The sequence below is a fragment of the Bos javanicus genome, chromosome X, assembly GCF_032452875.1.
Source record: "Bos javanicus breed banteng chromosome X, ARS-OSU_banteng_1.0, whole genome shotgun sequence".
Lineage (NCBI taxonomy): Eukaryota > Metazoa > Chordata > Mammalia > Artiodactyla > Bovidae > Bos > Bos javanicus.
The window spans coordinates 104,553,595-104,578,097 of NC_083897.1; the positions used below are offsets into that span (position 1 = coordinate 104,553,595).

At 41.1% G+C, this 24,503-nt stretch overlaps 1 protein-coding gene across 2 annotated transcripts; it reads right to left on the reverse strand.

Moving 5' to 3' along the window:
- Nucleotides 1-1,011: 1,011 nt before the first annotated feature.
- On the reverse strand, nucleotides 1,012-16,066 carry DDX3X (DEAD-box helicase 3 X-linked). 2 transcript variants are annotated; one of them, XM_061410404.1, is made up of 17 exons: nucleotides 15,879-16,066; nucleotides 13,037-13,094; nucleotides 11,464-11,511; nucleotides 9,647-9,779; nucleotides 8,538-8,693; nucleotides 8,358-8,457; nucleotides 7,583-7,718; nucleotides 6,383-6,468; nucleotides 6,112-6,210; nucleotides 5,843-6,003; nucleotides 5,384-5,528; nucleotides 5,159-5,303; nucleotides 4,796-4,977; nucleotides 4,586-4,703; nucleotides 4,155-4,308; nucleotides 3,776-3,915; nucleotides 1,012-3,583 (listed from the first exon to the last, which is right to left on the reverse strand). In XM_061410404.1, the coding sequence occupies exons 1-17, from the start codon at nucleotides 15,921-15,923 to the stop codon at nucleotides 3,504-3,506; spliced, it is 1,986 nt and encodes a 661-aa protein (XP_061266388.1). In that variant the 5' UTR covers nucleotides 15,924-16,066; the 3' UTR covers nucleotides 1,012-3,503. The 2 variants fall into 2 exon arrangements, with proteins under 2 accessions (XP_061266388.1, XP_061266389.1); XM_061410405.1 differs by having other exon boundaries at nucleotides 3,776-3,912; nucleotides 15,879-16,036.
- Nucleotides 16,067-24,503: the final 8,437 nt, after the last annotated feature.

Consider the following 24,503-nt stretch of genomic DNA (forward strand, 5'->3'; position numbering starts at 1 on the left):
TCATGGCAAATAGACGAGAAACAGTGGGAAGAGTGACAGACTTTATTTTCTTGGGCTCCAAAACCACTGCAGATGGTGACTGCAGCCATAAAATTAAAAGACATTTGCTCCTTGGAAGAAAAGCTATGACCAACCTAGACAGCATATTAAAAAGCAGAGACATTACTTTGCCAACAAAAGTCTGTCTAGTCGGAGCTATGGTTTTTCCAGTGGTCATGTATGGATGTGAGTTGGACTATAAAGAAAGCTGACCACCAAAGAATTGATGCTTTTGAACTGTGGCGTTGGGGAAGAGTCAGAGTCCATTAGACTGCAAGGAGATCCAACCAGTCCATCCTAAAAGAAATCAGTCCTGAATATTCATTGGAAGGACTGACGGTGAAGCTGAAACTCCCAATACTTTGGCCACCTGATACGAAGAACTGACTTATTGGCAAATACCGATGTTGGGAAAGATTGTAGGAGGATGACGGTTGGATGGCATCACTGACTCAGTGGACATGAGTCCGAGTAAACTCCGGGGGTTGGTGATGGACAGGGAGGACTGGCGTGCTACAGTCCATGGGGTCGCAGAGTCGGACACAACTGAGCGACTGAACTGATGACCCCAACCCCAAATAACATTCTTGATCTGTAAGTATTTATTGCACATATTACTAATGCATTTTTAAAACCAATTCATTACTGCACTGTTCAATCATCCTATGTATCAAGTGCTTCCAAGAATAGTTTCCACCCCTCCATCCATAAATTTCAAACTATAATCATAAACTATACATCAACAAGGATTTTTTGGATTTCCATCTATTACAAAAATCCATTTTTTCACTGTATTCCAAACTAACACCATCTTCATCTTTTATTAACAAAGCAGGGTAATTCTGTATCCAAGAGTTATTTCAAAATCAGCACTGGATGGCAACCCCAAAAAATTACATCTTACAACTCTTCAGGCAAGACCACAACTTTATTTTCACCTAATAATAAACCACAATTGACAACAACAAAAGAGACTGTGCAGTTCAACTTTTATTTTAATAAAATCAGAATATGCACAGCACATGCAGTGCTAGCATCTAAACTAATACAATAAGCAATTACTAAAGCTACAGTGACTTGAGGTTCAATCTTTACATTCAGCAAGTTTAACGTCATTCTTACATGATTTTTGAAACCTTATTTATTAACTGAAAATATTGCTTGCTGATAAAACTTGCTCAAATGCTATCGCTGAATGTACAAGTCACTGATTATGCCAATACAACAAAGATAACCACATGTTTCAGGATTGCAATGAGCCAGACATTCACTGGAAAAAAAAAAATACACACAACGAAACAAAAACACACAATATTTGAATATGGACACTTCGTATCAGTGTTTTGAAGTGTTTCATTAATATCTTAAGACGAGTGTATCAAAACCTTGGCATGATTTAATTTAAAGTCGCCAATTTTGTTTTTACTAACATCAGAAAGTTATGGCTACACTGCCAATGCCGGGTCTGCTTAATTTGACTTAAGAGTTTAATATGACTTAACATTAAAAGCTCACACTACCCCGAAATATATAATTTCACGCATACGGTGACATTCAACATTCAAGTGCCAGTGTTTTTGTACTGTCTTTTGGTCAAGTTTCTTTAAACTTTCAAAGAATCACTTTTAGGCTTACAAAAATAAATATTTGTCAAAATGTTCAATAAATATTACATAAAACTAGCAGCAAAAAGTATCTAGAAATCTGTCGTGTGCAAATAGTTTTCTTCCCAACTATCATTCCCATGGTCCCAAATAAATTTTAGAATCTAGTCCCATCCCCTTCCTAGACAAGCTGCGTTCAACAATCTCCAAGAGACAAAATAAGATTGGAAGTTTAAGGACACGCACACAAGACATATATATAAAATTCTCTGAATGTGCAATAAAAGAAGTACTTTGTAAAAAGTTATGGGCAAAATGTACAAGGGCCTAAACCTAGACTAATTGAAATAGCACCATAACAAATGACCTCAATACTGTCAAGTGCACCTACTTAATAAAAGTTTTAGAACAAGGCACAATACACTTGAAAATCTATTGCACTTTAGGAAATTTTTGCCATCTTCCTATGCCACTGTAAAAAGATTGAGCATTTTGATCACCGCATTCTGGCCACAAAATTAGCACAGAATTCAAAAGTGGCAGAGGCATTTTAGTGGTGGACAATGCTCATCTTTGGCCAGATTTAGCATAAACAGACTATAAATACAATGGAAACCTATGCAACTAAAACTGACTAAAACTGCACTGTGTAGCAGAATTGACACCTTGTGCAGTTATGTACATATTTCCAACCTGTGTGATCTCAAAGATTTCAGTTTGTTACTCTTCTGGAGCCGTTTTTACAAAGTCTATAGTAAGCCAGTTTAACATCTCAACGCAGCTTGAACAGAGTAATATGAATCGGCATTTAAAAGAAAGCCTGCTGCATTTAATTCTTCCTGTTCATACCCTCTTGACCAAAAAACATCAACACTAGCATGCGTTATTAGACCAAAAATCATCCAGGGCCCTAATGAGGGCTGGTCATTGCTGTGGTCAGCCATTCTACCATTTCAATTTCACTTATGGCAGGCATTTAAAAAGTCTAAGTAGATGAATTCTCCTAAAACCCTATCTCAAGTTATCAGACCTTTAAACTTTCCCTGTAATAGTATGCCCACATTTGGCTAGCTCATAATTAATGATCTGCCTAAACACTGAAAGAGGAATTGCTGTATTTACTTGCATTAACTTTGAAAACAGTGCTTTGAATGTATGCATGTATTCATACATCACCTCATCATGACTGGAATGGCTTGTTTAAAGACTATCAGGTTCTAAATACCTATCCAGGATAGAGTGAGCAAATCAGAACTTTAACTTAATACAGTTTGCCACATTAGAAACTAATTCCATTAATACGCTTCAAAGACATTTGTTGTTTTCCCCCAATCTGCAAGTATCAAAAAGCCCTAATGCAGGCTACTGCATAAGTTTTTTCCTTATAATATTTATGGATGAATCGATGATTCCTGTTAAGTTGTATCACACCTGTGTGCCAAGGTTTGATTTTAGCCCAAGTTCAGTAAATTTATTTTGTCAAAAACAATTGGTATCTTGAGCATTACTGAGCCAACAGGACATCAAAATAAAAAGTTGTCTAAAGTTAAAGGCACAGTACATTAACAAACAAATGATCCTCAGTCACAAATTATAAATGCAGTTTGGGATGGGGGTTGGGAGGGGAGTTAATCCAAACTACAGCAATGAAATCTTCAAACCACCTTCTGAACAGGGCTGCTGATTGTTCCTTTCGACTCTTCATGTGACCTTGAGCTCCCTTAAAAAAAAAATTTCAGTGGAGAATCACAGCTGGTAATGTACTGCGAGTTCTTGAAGCTACACAAGGTATAGTCTGGCTAAGTTACATGTGGTTTCCATATTAGCTTGTTTGGCAGGGTGACCTACTGCAAAGCAGGTTCAGTTACCCCACCAGTCAACCCCCTGGGAGTTATAATTTCCTCCATATCCATCACTGTTGTAAAAGCTTCCATAGCCACCTAATGAGAGATTAAAAAAAAAAAAAAGTATTAAGTCATCCATTGTGTAATACAATCTTTCCCTTCTTTAAATATTTTGATGTAAAATTACAAAAAGCAATCTACAGGGCCCAATATTTTAAATTACGCTTTGAAAAAGATGAAAAAGGGCAAAAACCTCCCCAAAGGCATGAGGTTAAAATTTAACATTACCTCCACCAAACCCTCTGCTGCTTCCATGGCCACCTCCACCACTGCGGCTGCTGCTGGCGCGGCTGCTGCTGAAGCTGGAACTGCTGCCACCACTACTCTGTCGATAGTCTCTGGCACCAAATCCTCCACTGAATCTACTACTATAAGGACAAAATGTTAGTTTACATAAAGATAACACAATTCTTGTTAAAAATTCCCAAGGACCAATTTCCGATTTTCCAGTTCAAGCAATTCCACCCAGCCCTTCTTTTCTGTAATAGGAATTTTATAAGGCCTTAGCTGTGAAAAGCTGACACTGAAGGTCACTTAAATAACCTTAAAAATCACACCCCTCTCCATTATACACATTATTTAGTAATACACATTATTTCTAACTCACCTTTTGGATCGTCCACGACTGCTACCCTTGTAGTGGTGTTCATAAGCCATGTTTTCTAACCAAGATGGCACTTCCTGTTTAGCTTCAACAAGAAGATCCAACAAATCCTTGGTAATATTTATGTTCCTCTCATTAAAGAATGAGGTGGCAAGGCCTAAAACAGTTCCAAAAAGTACATAAATTAAGGTCTTCCACAGAGCAGCACAATATTCTTTCATATTAGAATATTAAGTAGAATAATAATTTTTAAAAAAGATAATTTGCTATTTGTTCTTTGAACAAACCTTGACTTCCTCCCCCTGCCACTTCTGATATTTTAATAGCATTCCTTGAAAATCAGAGTTCATCTAAGACCCTGAAAAGTTCTTTGCTGTAAGAATCACACTGAAGATCAGAAACCACCAGATCATCCTAAGTAACCACACACTTACCAAGGTTTCCCACACGTCCTGTACGGCCAATGCGATGTACATATTCTTCAATATCACTTGGCAAGTCAAAATTGATAACATGTTTCACATTTGATATGTCCAGTCCTCTTGCTGCTACCTAGAAAATAATTTTTGTTACCTATGGTCCATTTAAAACAAAGTAAATAGTTGAACATGCTGACCTAGAAAATAAGATTAAATTTTACATACTGCTGTAGCCACGAGAATTGGGCTTTTTCCTGAGCGGAACTGGTGAAGGGCCTCTTCTCTATCTCTCTGAGATCGGTCTCCATGGATACTGGTACAAGCATATCCTTCATGGTATAAGAAATCCTCCAGAGAATCTGCACCCTTTTTGGTCTCCACAAACACTAAGGTCAGTGAATCTTTGCCTGAAGTTAAAATATCACAAGGTTTCTGTCACTAATAGTGGCTTGGTTCTCTTTGCACTTAGTAAACTTGCGAATAGAGGCAAATAGGCTGTCTCAACAGAATGTATTGGATGAGAAGGAAAAGCACTAAAGGTGACCCAAATAGATAACCTAAGCCACCAGACTGATGCTAAAATTATACCTGTTGCATTTAGAAGATCAAGCAGAAATGACCGTTTGTCTGACTCTTCAACCCAAACTACTTTCTGTGTTATGTTCTCAGAGGTAGAGCCAACTCTTCCTACGGCCAAAAAGATATATTCATCCAAGAAGTCACGAGCAAGCATCTGAAAGAAAAAAATTATTGTTTTATCATCTATTGAGAGAAACAAATTCCTAAGTAAGAAAGATCTGCAGCAAACAATACCTGTATTTCCTTAGGGAAAGTAGCACTAAACATCATAGTGTGGCGAACTCCCTTTGGTGGCATAGTATCTTGTTCAACGATTCTACGTATCTGAGGTTCAAACCCCATATCCAACATCCGATCAGCTTCATCTAACACCAAGTACCTGCCATGAAAAAAAATCCAGCTTAGAATTTGAAAAGAAAAGGTAGTTTCCATTTCTATAAGCACAGTTAATTATTCATTCAGGTAGTTTAGTTCCTCACACCATACAATCTGACCCACATACATAAGACACAGCACAGGATCTCCCCCACTAAATCGCACAGCCAAATTAGCTCTTATACTTGACTCTGGTCTCAAGGTCTGGTAATTCTTAGCCTCTACTAAAATCACTTAAACTAAAATTACAATGAGCTAACTTTTTATAAAAGTTGGAAGACTAAAAAATGCATTTCACACATTTAAAAATTAACATACTTGCAGAAGTCTAATCCAATTTTTCCTCTTTCCATCATATCCACTAGACGTCCTGGAGTCGCAACTAATAAATGGCATCCACGTTCTAAGTCTCGAATTTGCTGACCAATATCAGCACCACCATAAACCACACAAGGACGAACTCTAGATCGGTATGAAAACTATAAGCAAAGAAAAATTTATTAAATTTAAGACCAAGATTTTTACATGGTCATAAAACACTTCATCAGAATCAATGAGAAGGCCAATAACCTGAAAGGCATACTTACTTTCCTGGCTTCCTCATAGATCTGTACGGCCAATTCTCTAGTTGGTGCTAACACCAAAGAGATTGGGTATTGTTTGCGGCGCCCATATCTTCCATTTTCCTAAGAAGTAATTTATTAAACTTGTTAACATCCTCTCTTATAGGTTCATTACAACATAATCCCCTTCTGCAATTTACAGATTACATGTAAATGCTGTTACTAATTATACAGATTAGAATGCAAGTCTTACTGTCATTTAGAAAGCTTTCCCATTTTATACAGAAATATTTACCTTCATGGCCCTCAGAGCCTCACCGGGACCATCAGAATAAATCTGACTCAAGATGGGCAAGAGAAATGCTGCAGTTTTTCCAGACCCTATTTTAAAAAAAGCATATTCATTTAACCACAGAAAAACTGGCTTATTACTTTTGAACATATATTGGTAGATGATGGTGTTTTAACTGCCCAATTAGTAATCTCACTTTAATTCCCAAATTAAATTTCTATAAATAGGCTAATTTTAAAATACCATCAAGTGATGACTTTGATCAACCTGTAATAGGAGTTAGCAAACTATTTATCTTTATAAATAAATCTTTACTGGAATATAGCTGTGACCAGTAATTTACATATCATCTATGGCTGCTTTTTTCATACAACAGTTGCAGAGACCACACGGTCCATCAGCCAAAAAAAAATTTTTGTTCATTTACCAAAAAAAAAAAAAAATATATATATATACATACACACACACACACACACACCAAATTTTGGTCACAAACATTGTAGTAGTTTTGACTTCTTTGCTTCACTTGTGTAACGTATGTGTCACACAGTCATGTCCGATTCTTTGCAACCCCATGGACTGTAGCCCACCAGGCACCTCTGTCCATGAGGATTCTCCAGACAAGAATACTGGAGTTGTAATGCCCACATCCAGGGGATCTTCCCAACCCAGGGATTGAACCCTAGGTCTCCTGCATTGCAGGCAGCCACTAGGAAGCACTTGTGTAGACAGAGTAGGAATTCTGTCTCAAAACTGGTGTCAATTTCTAACACTTCCTTGTAGGTACTGTATATACTAATAGGGAGGTACTACTTTACCCATCAATGAACCTTCTTTTGGCCACATTTCCATGGATCACAGGCTATTCTCTTTTTCTAATTTTCTATAGTCCTCACTTCCCCACCACTACAATCACAAAAACCTATCCACTTGTTACAGTAGTATCAGGTTCATGACTTTCTATAGGCCATCCCTAAGATACCCTAATGAAAGCACTAGAAGTAATATAACCAAAAGACTAAGACAAAAGAGATCCATCCAGCTACTCCTTACCAAGGTGTACCAGTCAGGCTACATACAGGACTCAAGCTTCCTCATGAAACTTAAAATGCTCCATGCATATTTTCCTGGTATTGGTTTTTATTAGAGCAAGCCAAGTCAAGGTATTCTTGACAACTTTTTACTTTCATCAAGTCTGCTTACCTGTTTGGGCACAGGCCATCAAGTCTCTCTTCTCTTTGATAATAGGAATAGCATGCTTTTGCACTGGAGTTGGGCGAGTGTAACGAGTAAGCTCAATGTTTCCCATAATAATTTCCCCCATCTCAACATCACTGAACTGTCAAGAAATTCATCAGGGTAAACAAGCAGAAATGCTATTTGGAGCATTTTGTTTCATACAAATACAATGAGGGGGGGACAACTATCAACCAATTTGAACTTTCTATTTGCTTTATAGTAAAAGTCATCATCTTACACATTTTGAGGAAAAACAAAACCAAACCACTCCCTAAGCTTAACCTACAATGGAAAAGTTTTGGGTTCTTCCTATGTTTGACCCACTTACTGTTTCTTTTTATCCCCAATCTTTTGCCTTGTTTATTTCAATTCTCAGCTTCTTGACTATTTACTTTTTAAGTTAGTTTTTATAGGCATACAATTACTTTACAATGATGTGTTAGTTTCTACTGTACGGCAAAGTTAAATCAGCTATACGTATACACATCCCCCTTTTGAATTTCCTTCCCATTTAGGTCAACACCCAACCCATTTTCTATTTCAAATTATTAGTAATGGTAACACTGAATTCACTGTCCCCCTTTCCACAAACCAACGAGGCAGGTTTTTAAATTAACTTTAAAAAACTGTCAAGATAAAGCAGGCCGTCTACGTATGTCTTTAGGAAGCCCATCTCATCTTGATGTGCTGTGAAAAGATCTACACTTCCCTGTCTTAAAGGTCATGAAAAAATACCTACACTTTCAATGTGTGGAGGACAGTTGTTGCCTGTTGCCTCAACTGGAATGTCATCATATTTTTCAAAGTTAATCCCAGTGTTGCCTCCAGAAAAGAGTTCTCTGAAATCAGAAGATTGTGAAGTTTGTTACACAGAGCTGATAAGGCTTCATCACAATTAACATACATTTCAGAAACTTACTGTTCCAAGCGTTCACTTGGTGGGAGTGGTTTTGACCAATCATCTTCATCTGATTTGTCACACCAGCGGCTATTTCCACGTTCGTATTTGCCAAAACCACCTCTGTCACCACGGCCGCCAATGCCATCATAGTCACCTCGTCCACGATCATCAAACCTGAACAGCACAAGCAATTAATCAAAATCTTATTTAACCATTATTAGATTCCTACCACTAGAACTGTACCTGGAGAAAGGTTCATTATGGCTAACTTCAAGGATGTCACCAGTCCAATTCCGGCTTACTTTTACTTGACAAATAAGGCCCTCTAACCAGACTATACCATTTATATAGCTTTATTTTCTAAATTCAGTATCCTCCTTTATTATTATATAGCCGATACAGTCCTCATACATGTTGAAATCAAGAATCAAATCTTTGTACCTGAAACATAATATTGTAAAGCAACTACACTTCAATAAATATATAAATAAAAACCCTTGGGGCAATCAGTCTTATATGTGAAACCAGCACATTAACTTACACCTTTAAATGTTTTCATCCAAATATTTTTAGTGTTAGAGAAAAAAAGTATCACACCAAATATCAATTGTCCTGGTTACATTAGGATGCTACTTAAAGGACAACTCACCTGTGTGACAGACTGGATAAAAGGTAGAAAATAATCCTTACCTGAATTAAGATGTTTTTAGTTTTAGGCCTGTTTTCGAAAAAGCAGGACACACAGGACTAACCACAGCTATTAGGCGCATGAGGTCAGTTCATCACACTTGTGTAATCAAAAATATAAGGTTTAAAAATTGTCATAGAATATCCACAAAAATGTCAACCAAATTAGGCCATTCACTAAACTTACTCTTTTAAGTAGAATACATAAAATTAGAGAAATGTAAAAATAATTGATTTCATTATACCAAAGGGCATATTCTTATCCTCATTTAATTTCGGTGTAATAAAAAAACTATGATTAAAAAGACATACTTAACATCCAAACGGGTGGTCCACTAAGGGGGAAAGATAATCTTGCTTAATGGGCAGGGTACAGACCAATTTCTAAATTGCTTTATTGTACACATGCAAGAAAGGCAAGAAGATAATAAATCACTTACCTTCCCCTTGATCCACTTCCACGATCACTGAAGAAACTAGACTTTCCTCTTGAATCACTACGGGAACCAAAACTGCTGTATGCATCCTTATCTTTACTAGAACTCCACCCTGAACTGTCTTTATCATAGAATCCTTCAATTAAAAACAAAAGCAAACTCATTTTATTGTAGTAATTAGAAAATGACACTACTTTAAAACATGATTTCTATGTTTCTGAGTTTGAAGCCCTCTAATGACTAATCACATCTCTGGACCAGAGGGACAATGGAAATATTCCTACCATGGTACTAGAACACACTATACGCTGAACAAAACAATCAAGTCTGAAAATGTTCTGAATGAATACAACTTCTAAAAGGTCAGTAGGTTTGCCTTTAACACAATGACTATGGTCTTGTTACATGACCACCACAATTTAATTTCATTTAATAGGCATGAATGAGTTTATTAGGAAAGAGCAATCATTATCTCTAGTTTCTTTGAAGTGATATTCATTTAAAACATTAAGAAATTTACTTGGTTTAATATAGTATTTCTTGGTTTCAATAGTAAAGTTTTTAAAAACAGTGCTCTGTTTACATGCAATACATAGTTATCAGATGAGAATTAGGAATACCTAGAAAAGGAAAATCCTGATACACTCAGCGTAGATAGGTTCCTAGGGTATAGCTATAGACATTCAGCAAGGTAAATTAGCCCAACAGGTATATGGTTTAAAGACAAGCAGAGGATTTAACTAGCTTCAGTGACATTTTATTAAATAGTCAGAGATAGTTTACAAGTTAATTAGGTTACTTTCCTTCTCCCTTACGCCTCTACTAGCCCAGTAATTTAACAGCCTTAGCCACCAATAAAGAGCTGAGTTAGATTTCTAAGACCTATTTCAGCTCTAACTTCTGTACGATACTGTCTCTTTCCCTGCATTGATTCCTATCATTGCAATAAGGCAGGAAAAGCACTAAATACACATGGGGGTCAATTTCAGCTAGTACATTCTAAGGAATGAGAATCTGACTCTACAGTAACTAAAAACAATGATGTGACACCTAAGAAATAATATAGGAGTTCTTTTAATGTTTTTGGCCCCATGGCATGTTTTTAGTTCCGTTCCGTTCCATGGCAGGATTTTAGTTCCGTTCCCTAGATTTTATATTCCATGTATTGCCTTGGATAGTGAACCTAATACAGACTACCTATGAATATAGACAAATGACAGCAAATCATGTGCTCCTGTGGACCCTCCAACCCTTCCAATCCTGCTTTCTTTATCCAGTATCTTCCCTCTTCATGACTTTTAGTTTTCCTGACCTTCCCTTTTCCTCCAAAATCTCAGATCACCTATTTAAATGAAACAGTTGAAGCCAGAGAACCACCCCCCTCTATCAGGAGCATGCCTGATGTTTGTTAACTATTCCCCAATAATCCCATTTCATTTTGGCACCTCGGCAAGACAGAAATAACTGGATTGTTATCACTGTGCAGCAGTTTTTGTTTACACAGTAGGATCCCCACTCACCTTTTTCAAATTGAACTCGTGCTGTTAATGATTACATGCACAGAGGTTAAACACAAGACTAGTGAAATTGTACAAAACCATGCCCTTGGCCTCAGAAGAGTGTGACACAGGAAATGCAGAGATTTCCTCTATCTGATATTAGATGAGTTTTTCCAAGCAAGTAAGCCCTAGTATCTGAAATTATTTTGACAGTAGGAGAGAAGAGCACAGTGTTCAGACCCTGAGGTGTCTCACTTTCCCTAAGCTCCAATTTTTAAATGCAGCAATAATTAAGTATACCAAGTTGCTCAAAAAACTTACCTTTAGTAGCTTCTCTGTTCCTTAAGTGAGGAGGAATATAGCGCCCTTCTAAAAGAAATGACAAAGTTAAATTTCACATTCCAAAAAACTTAAAAGCTTTTTACCAATATTTGTGATGCTAAAAAAGTCCTGGAAAGAAAAAATTTGAATCTCTAGTCTTCTAGTCTGGTCTACTTCTATTTTAAATAAGTTACTGCTTTAATAAGATGAATTTTAAAAGGGGAAGGAGAACAGATTTGAATTGAATTGGAACCTAGTAGGTGAAATCTACAAATAAATTTAATTTGCCACTAGTGGTCAATTTAACACACTATTTTTACAACGTCTGCTAGGATTTCAGAGAATTGTCATAAATAACAAGAGTTGCAGCATTGTTACTACAATAATCTAGCAAACACATAACAAAAATATTAACAAGTCTCTTATAGAGCATAAGTTATTACTGTAACAACCTAAATCGTGTATCTAGTCACTAAGCTTTTTTGTTCCTGCTCTGGTTAAATCCAAAACATATGTACGTACGTAATATGGGAAAAGCTGCAGAGTGAAATGATTTCAACTAATTGTGGGTTTTGAGACTTGGACTGTTTAACGACAGTCAACTGTTGTTCTGTATGCAAATAAAAACACAGCCTAGACTATAGGTGAGAACAAAAGCAAGTAATATATATACAACTAAGTAACATCAACTTGCTTTATTACTAGTTAATCTGCAATTTAACCTCTTCACTTCTGGGTTGAATTAAATATTAAAGATCTCCATTAGAATGGTCAATTACTAAAAGATTCTTAGCCTGACAAAGTGAAATTTAAAACAAATACCAAGTAACTGTGCCCAGTGAGGCCCGTCCTGCCTAAAAATAAACATCCCTTAACTATGCAATAAACAGAGCTTGAAGAAACAGTGCTTTCAGACATTAACACACTCAATATACATATTACATTTTTTCTTTCGGTTAATTCAATAGGAAGAGATCTGAGCTGAAGCAGGTCTACTGCCAATAATAAACCACCAAGAGCCCCTACACCTTAATCTTTACCATGCCTCAAAAAAAAACCCTTTCAAGAGAAAAAAACTTTTCAAAAAAAAAAAAACAACTCTGAATTTAAAATCCTAACCACCACTTCAAGATTCATTATAGCTTTGTTCTATTAGTAATTCTCATGTTTTTCATGGGAAAGGAGTGGCTGTACCTGATCAATGTGAATATTCTCTGTATTCAGTTTAATTCCAGTAAATTCACTCTTAATAGTGAAATGTACATTCCCACCACCTTTTAGCTGTGTTCAGGATTCATAATGGACATAATCAAACTCTATAATTTGTGTGTTGTATAAGGTCCTTAACGATTTTTTTCACTCAAGAAAACTCCTCATCAAAAGAGCCAACGCTACCCACATTCTTTACACAGTAAAAACTGGAAAGGAAATTTCTAAATTTTAAATAAATCCAATGAAACATTAAGTTATTATGGTTTTAATACTCAAGTAACAACACTGTAAATCAACTATATTCTGACAATTTTTTTAAAAAGCTCTAATATTCAGTAAATGCATAAAATATTTTACTTACTGCTGGCTGTACTTCCTCCACTCTGATTATCTGAAGAGTTCAGGTCTAGGCCAGCAAACTAGAAGAGAGTTAAATTTTGGTTAGCAGCCCATGCGCAGAAACATTACACTAAAGGAAAACTTACTGGAACTCTTAAGGAGAATGTGACTAAGAATGTGAGCAAACGCAAAATACTACAGTACTACAGGATACACTGCAGAAGGTACCTAACCAAGATGGTGGCGCTATCCAGGAGAAACCGGGTCCAAATTCATAATCAAAATGAATTTTCCCTGTAACTTTTTCCATTGTAAAAGTTCAAAAAATTTAAATTATTTTAAAATGTCAAGTAGTCAGTGGATTTATTTTAGCTCCAAACATTTGGAGATGTTTTCTACTTGGAATTATTCTAAACCTACAGAGCACACCTGAAAAATATTCAGAACAAAGCTTGTATCGACCATTTCTTAGCTTTCATTTCTAAATACTGCAACTAGAGTACCACTCTTCAGAACAAAAATTTACAATATAACCACTACACAACCATATTAAGTAGGTACCAATGTATTTTTCCATTTTCACAGTTAAGCTGAGAACACTTCGGACATAAATGGCACGTTTTACTGCCTTTTATCTCCATTTCTACCCATCCCTTTACACTGGTAACTTAAAGCCTCAACATTCTAAAAAAAGCGCTTCATCGAATTCTGTAGCGCTTCATCGAATTCTGTAATGACTAAACAAACTATTTACAAGCAACGAGGAGGGAACTATGTGCCAAAAGCAGTATTTCATTAAAAAAAAAAATGTAACCAGCCACACGGCACTATTGCCACGTGTTTCCAATAAAGCACAACGTTTAAGTCCTCTGTTAAAAGCTTAAAATTATATACTGTCAAGTTGCAAGCATCAATGTAATCATTGAAAACTGGAAGATGCTAAATCTTAAAGAAGAAAATGAATACGGTAACACTTTGGAGGCAGCTCGTTTCCTAACTTCTATTAACACTGCGGTGTTTTCTCTGCACGATTGTTCTCAGCAACAGACTAATACTTTAAGGCACAAAACCTTCCTTTTTGTACTTATTGCAGTACGTTTTGTTATTAATTTTACACTTGGCAAAATGAACTACGTAGAGCACTTTAAATGCTACTGTAAATTGCTAAGGTGACATTAATGCAATTTTCTCAGTTGTGAATTTGCTTGCTGCTTAATTCTAACGACTGCGTGTATTTTTTTCCAATTATTTCGATTTCAAATTTTACTTCTGCTTATAATCTTAAATAGGTGCCGGCACCACATATATGTTAAATTTTAAAACTGGGGATTGGCCATGTTCTTGATAACCAGATTTTTTCTTCATGTCTCTGCTCCATTTAACACGGAACATGTCAGCATTTGGAAGATTTATTCTGATTCGTTAATGGAAAAAATGCTCTCCCCCAGATAGCCGAGTCCCTAAAAAATACCACACACGACTGAAAATCTATTAACAATTCATTTGTGTCACTCAAGTTCGTTTCAGAATTCTGGAGCTCGCGGTACGCAGAAGTTTACTTAAAAAGCAACAAAACATCAATTGAAGAGCTTTTCTGAAGCGTGGTGCCACTGTTGCTGAGGGATGCAGACTTCTGCCATCTCCGCCCAGAACCCCTCCTCTGCGATCACGCGCCCTCCCGTCCTCTACCTCTAAACCCTTACAAGAGGGGTTCCAATTAGACGACAAATCCGGGGCCTCTGACCGATTTCAAAATTTTCACAAGCAGCAACAAGTCACCAACAAAATTCCTTATTTCTTCCCAAGCTACATTCCAGGCGTTTTTTCCCAGGCCGAGCCCCGCACCAAACGTCCCCAACCTGAGGACACTGGTACACTCCGTGGTTATCTCCCAAAACGACGCGTGGCTCGGAGCAAAATCTCCATACCGACTATTGCGAACACGTGAGGCGGAGCCGGCCGTGCCGGGTCGCTAACCTCCTCGCCGCGTTCCACCTCGATCTCCAGAGCCCGGCGCCACCGCGCAGCGGCCCATTCCTCCCTCCTCTCCATCCTCCGCCCCCCCCCCCCACTCCTCCTCGAATCTTCTGCGTCACAAAACTTTCCACTCCGGAAACGCGGCCTCGCGGGCCACGGAGCCGAGGCTGCGGAAACCGGGCTGGAGCGAAAAAAAAAGCCCCGGGGAAGGAAGCCCTGGAAGAACAAGATGCCCATCCATCCCCGTTTCCGGGCCCTCGGCGGCCCGTCTTTCCCCGCTCGGGGGGCGCAGCGCCGCCCAGCCACCCGACACCACACAAAGGAGGCCGCCGCCATTACCCCGAGCGAAGGCCACCCCCCGCACCGCCCCCTCCCACATTCCAGGGCCGCGTTCCACCTCCCGCTCACACGCGCGTGCACACAACACAGACACGCCAACGCCGCCTGGATCTCCGACAAGAATCCGAGCCGCGCACGCCCGAACTCTCAGGGCCATAAAGGTCCCCTTTCGCGAACCTCCGCGCCGCGCCCCTCCCCCGCCCGCAACACCCATGGGTCACAAGTCAAGTCGAGGTTCGCGCGTGCGCGCCTCCGCGAGAACGCGCGCCCCCTCCCCCTCCGCCCGCCTGCGCACGCACACACAAAAGCCGCCATTGTGCTCTGCCCGGGGACAATACCGCCGGCCAAGCTGGGGCCCCTGCGACAGCCACAATCAGCATTCCCGTCACCTTCCCGTTCCCCCACAGCCCCGGGGCACTGACACTCGTTAGCCTAAGGGACCCAGAAAATTGGAACTTAGGGTACCAGGTAGCACTGCGCCACAAACCAGGTTAGATCGGGGGAGATATTCCTGCAGCAACAATCCCGGTAGGCTCCTTGCGGCTCACCTGCTGGTCCAGCCCGAGCGCATTTTCCACCGCCACATGACTCATCCCTGAAGAGTACCGAGAACTCGGAGTCTTCCGCTGCTGAGCTAATGTGTTGGGTTCACCGCGAAGGCCCTCTCACGGGAGAACTGCGGCTCTGAAATGCACGGCGCGGCCACGGATCTAATATACCCGCTCGAGTGACTGCTACGTCAGCACGTACGACGTGTGCCCGCCCTCTCACACCCGCACTCCTCCCGCCGCTACGACTTTTGCCTAGCTACTGCGCGCTCGTTTAGTCCTAACCTCGCGGGATTTCCTAGTCGGTCGCGTCTGCGGCTCGTCGTCCTACCTTGGAACTCAGCGCTAAATGCTGTCCTAGATCGCTTGAGTGCAACTTCCCCTGTCCTCCGCTATTACCTTTTCTCAAGCCTGGGAGGTCTCGAGATCTCGCGAGACCTCATCCCCTCCCATTTTCCGCCAGCTAGGAGACCTTAAAATATAACCTAGACCTTTTTCCCCTTTTTTTCCCAACGTCCTCAGTTTTCACTGTTCCTTTCTTTCTAGGGAGCACTCTTTCCTTCTCTCTCAGTCCCCTAGACTTTGAAAGGTTGTGCGATTTCTCCAAACTAATCAGCCCACGTATTTTCCCGGGCAGAAGCCCCGAGATCCAAGTTTGGCAATGAGGGGCCCGAAGCCCAGGGGGACAGGGGGTCACGTGACCGCAGGTGCCAAATGCGGAGGCCATTTTGTGGAGCAGGAAACCGTGGTTTTAAAATAGAGTGCTCGGAATCGGGGGGAGAAGAGGGGAAAGAGGGAGGGAGGAGACGGGAAGAGGAGCAGGGGAGAGGAGAAGGGGGGAGGGGGAAAGAGGAAGGAGGAGGGAAGAGGGCGTGATGGTGACGGGGCGTGGGGGGGAGGGAGAAGTGGAGGGGCGCTGGCGGCGCGCACGGGTGGTGGGACACTAGTTGCCTAGGCAGCGGGTGCGCCGCCTAGGAATGCCATAGCCCCTTGGTTCCCACACACACCTCCGACTCCCCCACCAAGAGAGCGCGCTCTGGCGCGCGCGTCCCCGCCCCCCGCAGTTAAGAAACAATGAGACAATCGCTGTGAACACGAGCGGGTGGTAGCGCACCCTCTTGGGACCCCCGCCCTCCGCCGGCACCACGGCTCCATTAGGCCGTAGGTTTCCTACTGCGGGGCGTCCAATGGCTCAGGGCCGATGGCCACCACCGGCGCGGTGCTGCTTCCCTCAAAGCCAGAGGACTCTGGGGATGGAGAGCCGTTCTCCTAGGGAGTCGGAGGCGTTTGTGGTTGGACGCAATCTGGGCCTCCCGAAGAAAGTCTACCGCATCATCGGTCTGGGTTCAGGGTGACCCCGGGCCACTGCGGTGGATGGGGAATGGCCGGAATGGGTCGGAGGCACCCCTTATGCTCCCCACTCCTAAGCAGGCGACCTCCGGTCCCAACCTCAGTGCCACAGAACCTTAAATAGAAGAAAATGTGTTGACTAGTGAAACCCTGGCTTTAAGCGAGCGGCGGCACATACATGGTTCTTAGAAACGTTTTTCTCTTTTCTGACCCTCAGCCTGACAGAATTAAATAATATACAGGGTTTCCAACCATCCCCCAAAGGATCTGCTGCCAGAATTCAAACAGCTCGTTCACATCACGTACTTTTGCTTTTCTCTTCCAATTTTTAAAATTTAAACAAATTCTAACGAGATAGGGAGATAAAATAACACTTCTGTCCTGGGCAAGTTGCTTAACTGCTTTAGGTTTCGATTTCCTCTATAAAAGGAGTTGGACTTTTATGACATGACCCCGTGAAAGACCAAATTCCTTTTTATAACAACTATTTGGTAATGTCCCCTTTAACCAAATAGTACACCACAGATAATATAACCTAACTTAACAACACACAATTTCAAAAAACACGACCTAACTGGAGAATAAAAGCAAAATAATTATAATAATGCAATATATTTTAATATATGAATGCTCCCACACAGGGGCACTAAATGATGATAGATACCTGCCTAGCGCAGTCACAAATGCAAACTGAAAAAAGTGTTTTCACAATTCAAGTACCATAAAGAATGTTACATTGGTGACCTTATTTTCCAAAATGGCAAACTCTTGATAATGTTTGAAACAAAAACACGATAGTCTTCCCTCAAGTGAGTTTTATTCCTAGAATTCAGTGTATATCGAAACTGGGTAAAAATATTTTTGTTTATAGGTAAAATATAGTGTTAGTTCTAAGCTTATATCATGATGAACTGTTTTTTCCGTTGGGTCAATTTTTCGCTGTATGGGACAGTTCAGATTTGAACTGTCAGATATGGAACTATTCAGATATTGCTAGAATATCTAGGAAACCTGGTCTCTGCTCACTACCTTTAGTAGCCCTTGCCAATCATTGCAACAGCCAAAAAAAATATATATATATATTTTCACAATGCCCCCTTGAGAACTATTAAGCTTAATAATGATCATTAAGGTCCCTTTCAGCCCTATGAGCACGGGTGAGGTGAGTTTTCACTTGGTTTTGCTTCCTTTTCGTATGGACCAGAGTAAACATTTGAAAGCCCAGAGTTCCGACAGTTCAAACTGCATATAGCAACGATGGGATGTTCTGAGTACCCAGGTTCTGGGCTTTATTTTGCTTTTAAGTAGAGCCAATTAAAGGATACTGCCATGGGAGTATCTAAAAGAATTAAAATATATAGCCGTTTCCCGCTTTCAATTAACCCCTGCTCACGGGCATTCTCAGTTCAAACCACTGGCATGTTTTGTTAATCAATTTGTTATCATTGGAATATCAATTTGGAAAGGAAGCAAAATAAACATAAAGCTTTGTTTTCAAACGCATTCATTCTGAAAAAGGATGGGTGCATTTCAGGTAGCTAAATGAGCCAACTTTCACAACACCCCGAATGACTTTACCTCTAAGCAGATATTTGCATATCTTTTCCATTAGGCCCTTTTTGTAGGTTTTATTTTTGTTTGGCCACACTGTGTGGCTCACTGGATCTTAATTCCCCAACCAGGGATGGAACTTGTACCCTCTGCAGTGAAAGTGAGGAGTCTTAACCACTGGACCTGGACGGCCAAGGAAGTCCCATCACAAGGCCCTTCTTTGTGAATTTTATTTGAAGGGACCTGGGTCGGGAAGATTCCCTGGAGAAGGAAATGGCAACCCACTCCAGTATTCTTGCCTGGAGAACCCCATGGACGGAGGAGCCTGCTGGGCTACAGTCCATGGGGTCGCAGAGTCGGACACGACTGAGCGACTTCACTTCACTTCAAAAATAGTTAGGAAAAGCTGAAACCAAAGAAACTTTTTTCACATGTTCCTTTTCTTACATTCCCAGGCATTGTTAAGCTGAGCACCCATACTGAAACAAATATACTATTTGCACCACTCCGACTCTTGTCCCCTCCTCACCCCTCCATCGGGAGCAGATCTCCTGCCCTTCTACTGCTTACAAGCTGTGTGACTCGGGGTAACTTACTTGACATCTTAGAGCCTCAGGTTCGTTGTCTATAAAGTTAGAATAAAAATAGTTTAGTTTCTGCCTCAAAACGTGGTTGGGATTCAAGGGCTCACGCATAAAAGGAGTGAGGATATTTCTGTATCTATCTCTCCGTTGTCTCAACTACCCCAGAAGAGTAGGTTGCTGGGCTCCAAGAGCACTCGCTGTTCAAGTCTCCACTGTAACACTCACTGTGTTGTACTGCAGTTGGGTGTGAGCCCACGGAGGGAAGGGAACTTGTCCCACCCCAGGACTGCACAAGGTGCGGTACACACAGAGGCCCAATAGATGTTAAAGATGAATGAACAGTGCAGATATCCGGCCTCAGCAACATATGGGACATGTTACATCCATTATATTGCTTCCACACATGGCTTTAGGAAAATTTCATCACCACTCTGAGACTAAGATAGACTGAAATCACATTATCGTGATGCAAATAAAATAAAATGTCCAAGTTGCCTAAAACCTCACAGAAAGATAATTACAGTAGTCTGCAACTCGAAGAAAAGCAGTAATAAGAGGAATTCCAGGAGACAGAAACCTCAGAGCCTTTAATCAACCTCATGATTGCCAGTCATTTTTCTGCAAGGTCCAGGAGGCCTTTTGGGTCCAGTTGACCCACACTTCACTTTAGTGTGGATAGTGAATAAAATTCACGGAGGGCAGAACTCCCCTGTAATCAGAACGATAATTATAGGTGTAGAGTTAAAGCTGTTGCCTAGTGAGTCTCCTTTTATGTTTTAAAGTGTAATTGCCTTTTTGAGTGTTTGTTTGTTTGTTTGTTTGTGGCCTCAGATACAACTGGTTAAGCTTCTAATGCCAGATGATTTACAGTAATTAAGAAGATGTTACTATGAAGGCAGATAAAAGTTCTAAAGGGAAAAGAGGAATCCTAGGCTCTAGGATATTGTTGTACACTTTTATTCTCCAAGGATGAGAGCTGGTACATACAAAACCAGCTTTGTTTTAGGCAATTATTATACTCCCCAAAGGGCTTCCCTCAGTGGTAAAGAACCCGCCTTTAAATGCAGGAGACGGAGACATGGGTTCGATCCCTGGGTCGGGAAGATCCCCTGGCGAGGGAAATGGCAACTCTCTTCAGTATTCTTGCCTGGGAAATCGAGTGGACAGAGGATCCTGGCAGTCTACAGTCCACAGGGTCGCAGAGAGTCAGACACGACTTAGCGACTAAACAACAGCGTACTACCAAATAGCAGATCTGGCCTGAAATCTGCTTTCCTTTCACAGAGATGGCAAGATTAAAAACAAAATTATATTGGAGGGCATCTTCTCTACAACTAACATTGCTAAAAATATTTTCAAACAGAAGAATCCAGTGTCCTTCTGCCTTCATTCATGCGAAGTGATTGGGCAGTAATAGGACTAAATAACAAAGAAACCTTGGGTAGAGCTGCCTTGCTTTGAGAGAAAAGACAAGAGGTCTTGGAAATACAGCAACGGGATCACAGACCTTCAAAATTCCTTGCTGTGTCTTAAGTAATAGGGGCATTTTTAGCAGTTTCTCTCTCAGATGATAAAGAACTTGGCCATGACCTCACAGATATGGCTGAATAGCAGTCCTTGTGTTGGAATTACAGTCATTCCTCTGTATCCACGGGGAATTGGTTCCAGGATCCCACTCAAATACTCAAATCCTCAGATGCTCAAGTCCCTTATAAAAAATGGCATAGTATAACCTATGCGTATCCTCCCATATACAGGCAGACTTCGGAGATTTCAGGTTCAGTTCCAGGGCACCACAATAAATCGAATATTGCAATAACTCGAGTCATACACTTTTTTTTTTTGCTTTCTCAGTGTGTATAGAAGTTATGTTGGGAATTCTCTGACAGTCCAGTGGTTAGGACTCCACACTGGCACTGCTGAAGGCTTAGGTTCAATCCTTAATCCCACAAGCTGCGCGGCACAGCTCCAAAAGGAAATTAATTATGTTTACACTGTACTGTAGTGTATTAAGTGTGCAATAGCATGTCTAAAAAAATGGACATACCTTAATTTAAAAATACTTCATTGCTAAAAATGTTAACCGTCATCTGAGCTTTCAGAGTCGTACTCTTTTTGCAATAGTAATATCAAAGATCATTGATCACAGATCACCATAACAAATGTAATAACGAAAAAGCTTAAAATATTGTGAGAATTACGAAAATATGACGCAGAGAGATGAAGTGAGCAAATGCTGTTGGTAAAACGATGCCCAGAAACTTGCTCCATGAGGGCTTGCCACAGACCTTCAATTTGTAAAAAACAAATTATCTTGGAAGCAAGGAGAAAGAGATGTGCCTGTACTTGACACCATCTCTTGATTACTTATAAAACCTAATACAATATAAAGACTATGTAAATAGTTGTAAATAGGGCTTCCCAGGTGGCAATAGTGGTAAAGAGCCCGCCTGCCATTGCAGGAGACATAAGAGACTTGAGTTCGAACTCTGGATCCCTGGAGGAGGGCATGGCAACCCACTCCAGTATTCTTGCCTGGAGAATCCCATGGACAGAGGAGCCTGGCAGGCTACAGTGCAGGTCCGTGAGGTCCAAAGAGTCGGACACGATTGAAGCGACTTAGCATGCACACACGCAAAAATGGTTGTAAATACAATGTAAATGAAAAGTGAAGCAGTCGTGTCCGACTCTTTGCTACCCCATGGACTGTAGTTTATCAGGCTCCTCCGTCCATGGGATTTTCCAGGCAAAAGTACTGCAGTGGGTTGCCATTTCCTTCTCCAGGGTATCTTCCCTACCCGGGGACCGAACCCGGATCTCCCTCATTGTAGACAAATGCTTAACTGTCTGAGCCACCAGGGAAGTCCTTGTCACAGGGTACATTCAAGTTTTGCTTTAGGAACCTTTATGGAATTTTTTTCCGTGAATATTTTCCTTCCTCGGATATAGAACTTGAAGATATGAAGGGCCAACTGTACGTACTCTGAGCTTCCTGAAATTAATTCACTTTTCCCTACTCCTTCCGATTTAGTGATTATTACTCTCATTGCCCTATAGACCTTGATAGCTAGTAGGTTTAATCATTTTTAAAGTTTTTAAAATCTTTTCAAAAAAATAAATAAAATCTTTTCAATGTTTTAATTTTTATTCTTTCAAAGACGTCTTGTTTTGACTGTAATTTTGAGATTAATAATAAGAAATACATACAGCATTTGGTCTTTGACCTTGTTCCTGGCACAGAGCTCCTAAAACCCTAGGAATTTCCTGTGAAGGGAGAGATTAAAGGTCTTTTGTTATGTTAATGAGGTGGCTTTGTGAAGGCTGCTAAAGATGGGGGCTGGTTGCCAGAGAAGGCAATCACGTGATTAGAGGGTGGGAACATTCAATCCCACGCCCTCATCTCTGGGGAGAGGAGAGAGGCTGGAGAGTTCAATTGTTCTGTTGCTCAGTCTTGTCCGACTCTTTGCAGCCCCACTGCAGCATGCCGGGCTTCCCTGTCCTTTGCTATCTCCCGGAGTTTGCTCAAACTCACGTCTATTGAGTTGGTGATGCCATCCTCTGTCACCCCCTTCTCCTCCTGCCCTCAATCTTTCCCAGCGTCAGGATTTTTCCCGGTGAGTCGGCTCTTCGAATCAAGTGGCCAAAGTATTGGAGCTTCAGCTTCAGCATCAGTCCTTCCAATGAATATTCAGGGCTGATTTCCTTTAGGATGGACTGGCTTGATCTCTTTGCAGTCCAAGGGACTCTAAAGAGTCTTCTCCAGCACAACAGTTAGAAAGCATCAATTCCTCAGCGCTCAGCCTTCTTTATGGTCCAACTCACATCTACGTGACTACTGGAAAAACCATAGCTTTGACTGTATGGACTTTTGTTGGCAAAGTGATGTCTCTGCTTTTTAATACGCTGTCTGGGTTTGTCATAGCTTTTCTTCCAAGGAACAAGCATCTTTTAATTTTGTGGTTCCAGTCACTGTACGCAGTGATTTTGGGGCCCTCTGGGGAGGGGAGAGAGGCTGGAGAGTGAATTCAATTACCAGTGGCCAATGATTTAATCCATCATGCCTACATAATGAAACCTCCATGCTGCTGCTGCTGCTGCTAAGTCACTTCAGTCATGTCCGACTCTGTGCGACCCCATAGATGGCAGCCCACCAGGCTCCCCTGTCCCTGGGATTCTCCAGGCAAAAACACTGGAGTGGGTTGCCATTTCCTTCTCCAATGTATGAAAGTGAAAAGCGAAAGTGAAGTTGCTCAATCGTGTCCGACTCTTATCAATCCCATGGACTGCAACCTACCAGGCTCCTCCGCCCATGGGATTTTCCAGGCAAGAGTACTGGGGTGGGTTGCCATTGCTTTCTCCGGAAACCTCCATAAACACCCAAAAAGACTGGTTTCTGAGAGTTTCCAGGTTGGCGTGGAAGCTTGTGACCTTTTCCCATAGCTTACCCTACGCTCTCTCTTTCATTTGGCTATCTCTAAGTTACATCCTTTTATAATAAGTTGGTAATCTAGTAAGTAAAATGTTCTTTTTGAGTTTTGGGAGCCACTCTGGCAAATTAATTGAACCCTAGGCGGGGGTGGGGGACAGGCAGGGGTATTGGAGCCTCCATTCTATAGTCGTGTGGTCAGAAGCGCAGGTGACACCCGGATTTACAATTGTTTTCTTAAATTGGGGGAGCCACAGTCTCCTGAGACTGAGCCCTTGGCCTGTGGGGCCTGCTTCTGCAGGTAGATGGTGTCAGAACTGAGTTGAATTGTAGGATCAGCTGGTGACAGAGAATTGCAGGGTGATGTGGGAAAACAAACATACATTGTGATTGGAGCCAGAATTGTACTGTCCAGCCCATTGCTCTATTGCTATGCTATGCTAAGTCGCTTCAGTCGTGTCCGACTCTGTGGGACCCCATAGACGGCAGCCAACCAGGCTCCCCGTCCCTGGGATTCTCCAGGCAAGAATACTGGAGTGGGGTGCCATTGCCTTCTCCAGTGCATGAAAAGAGAAAAGTGAAAGTGAAGTCGCTCAGTCATGTCCGACTCTTCGAGACCCCATGGACTGCAGCCTACCAGGCTCCTCCGTCCATGGGATTTTCCAGGCAAGAGTACTGGAGTGGGGTGCCATTGCCTTCTCCCATTGCTCTATT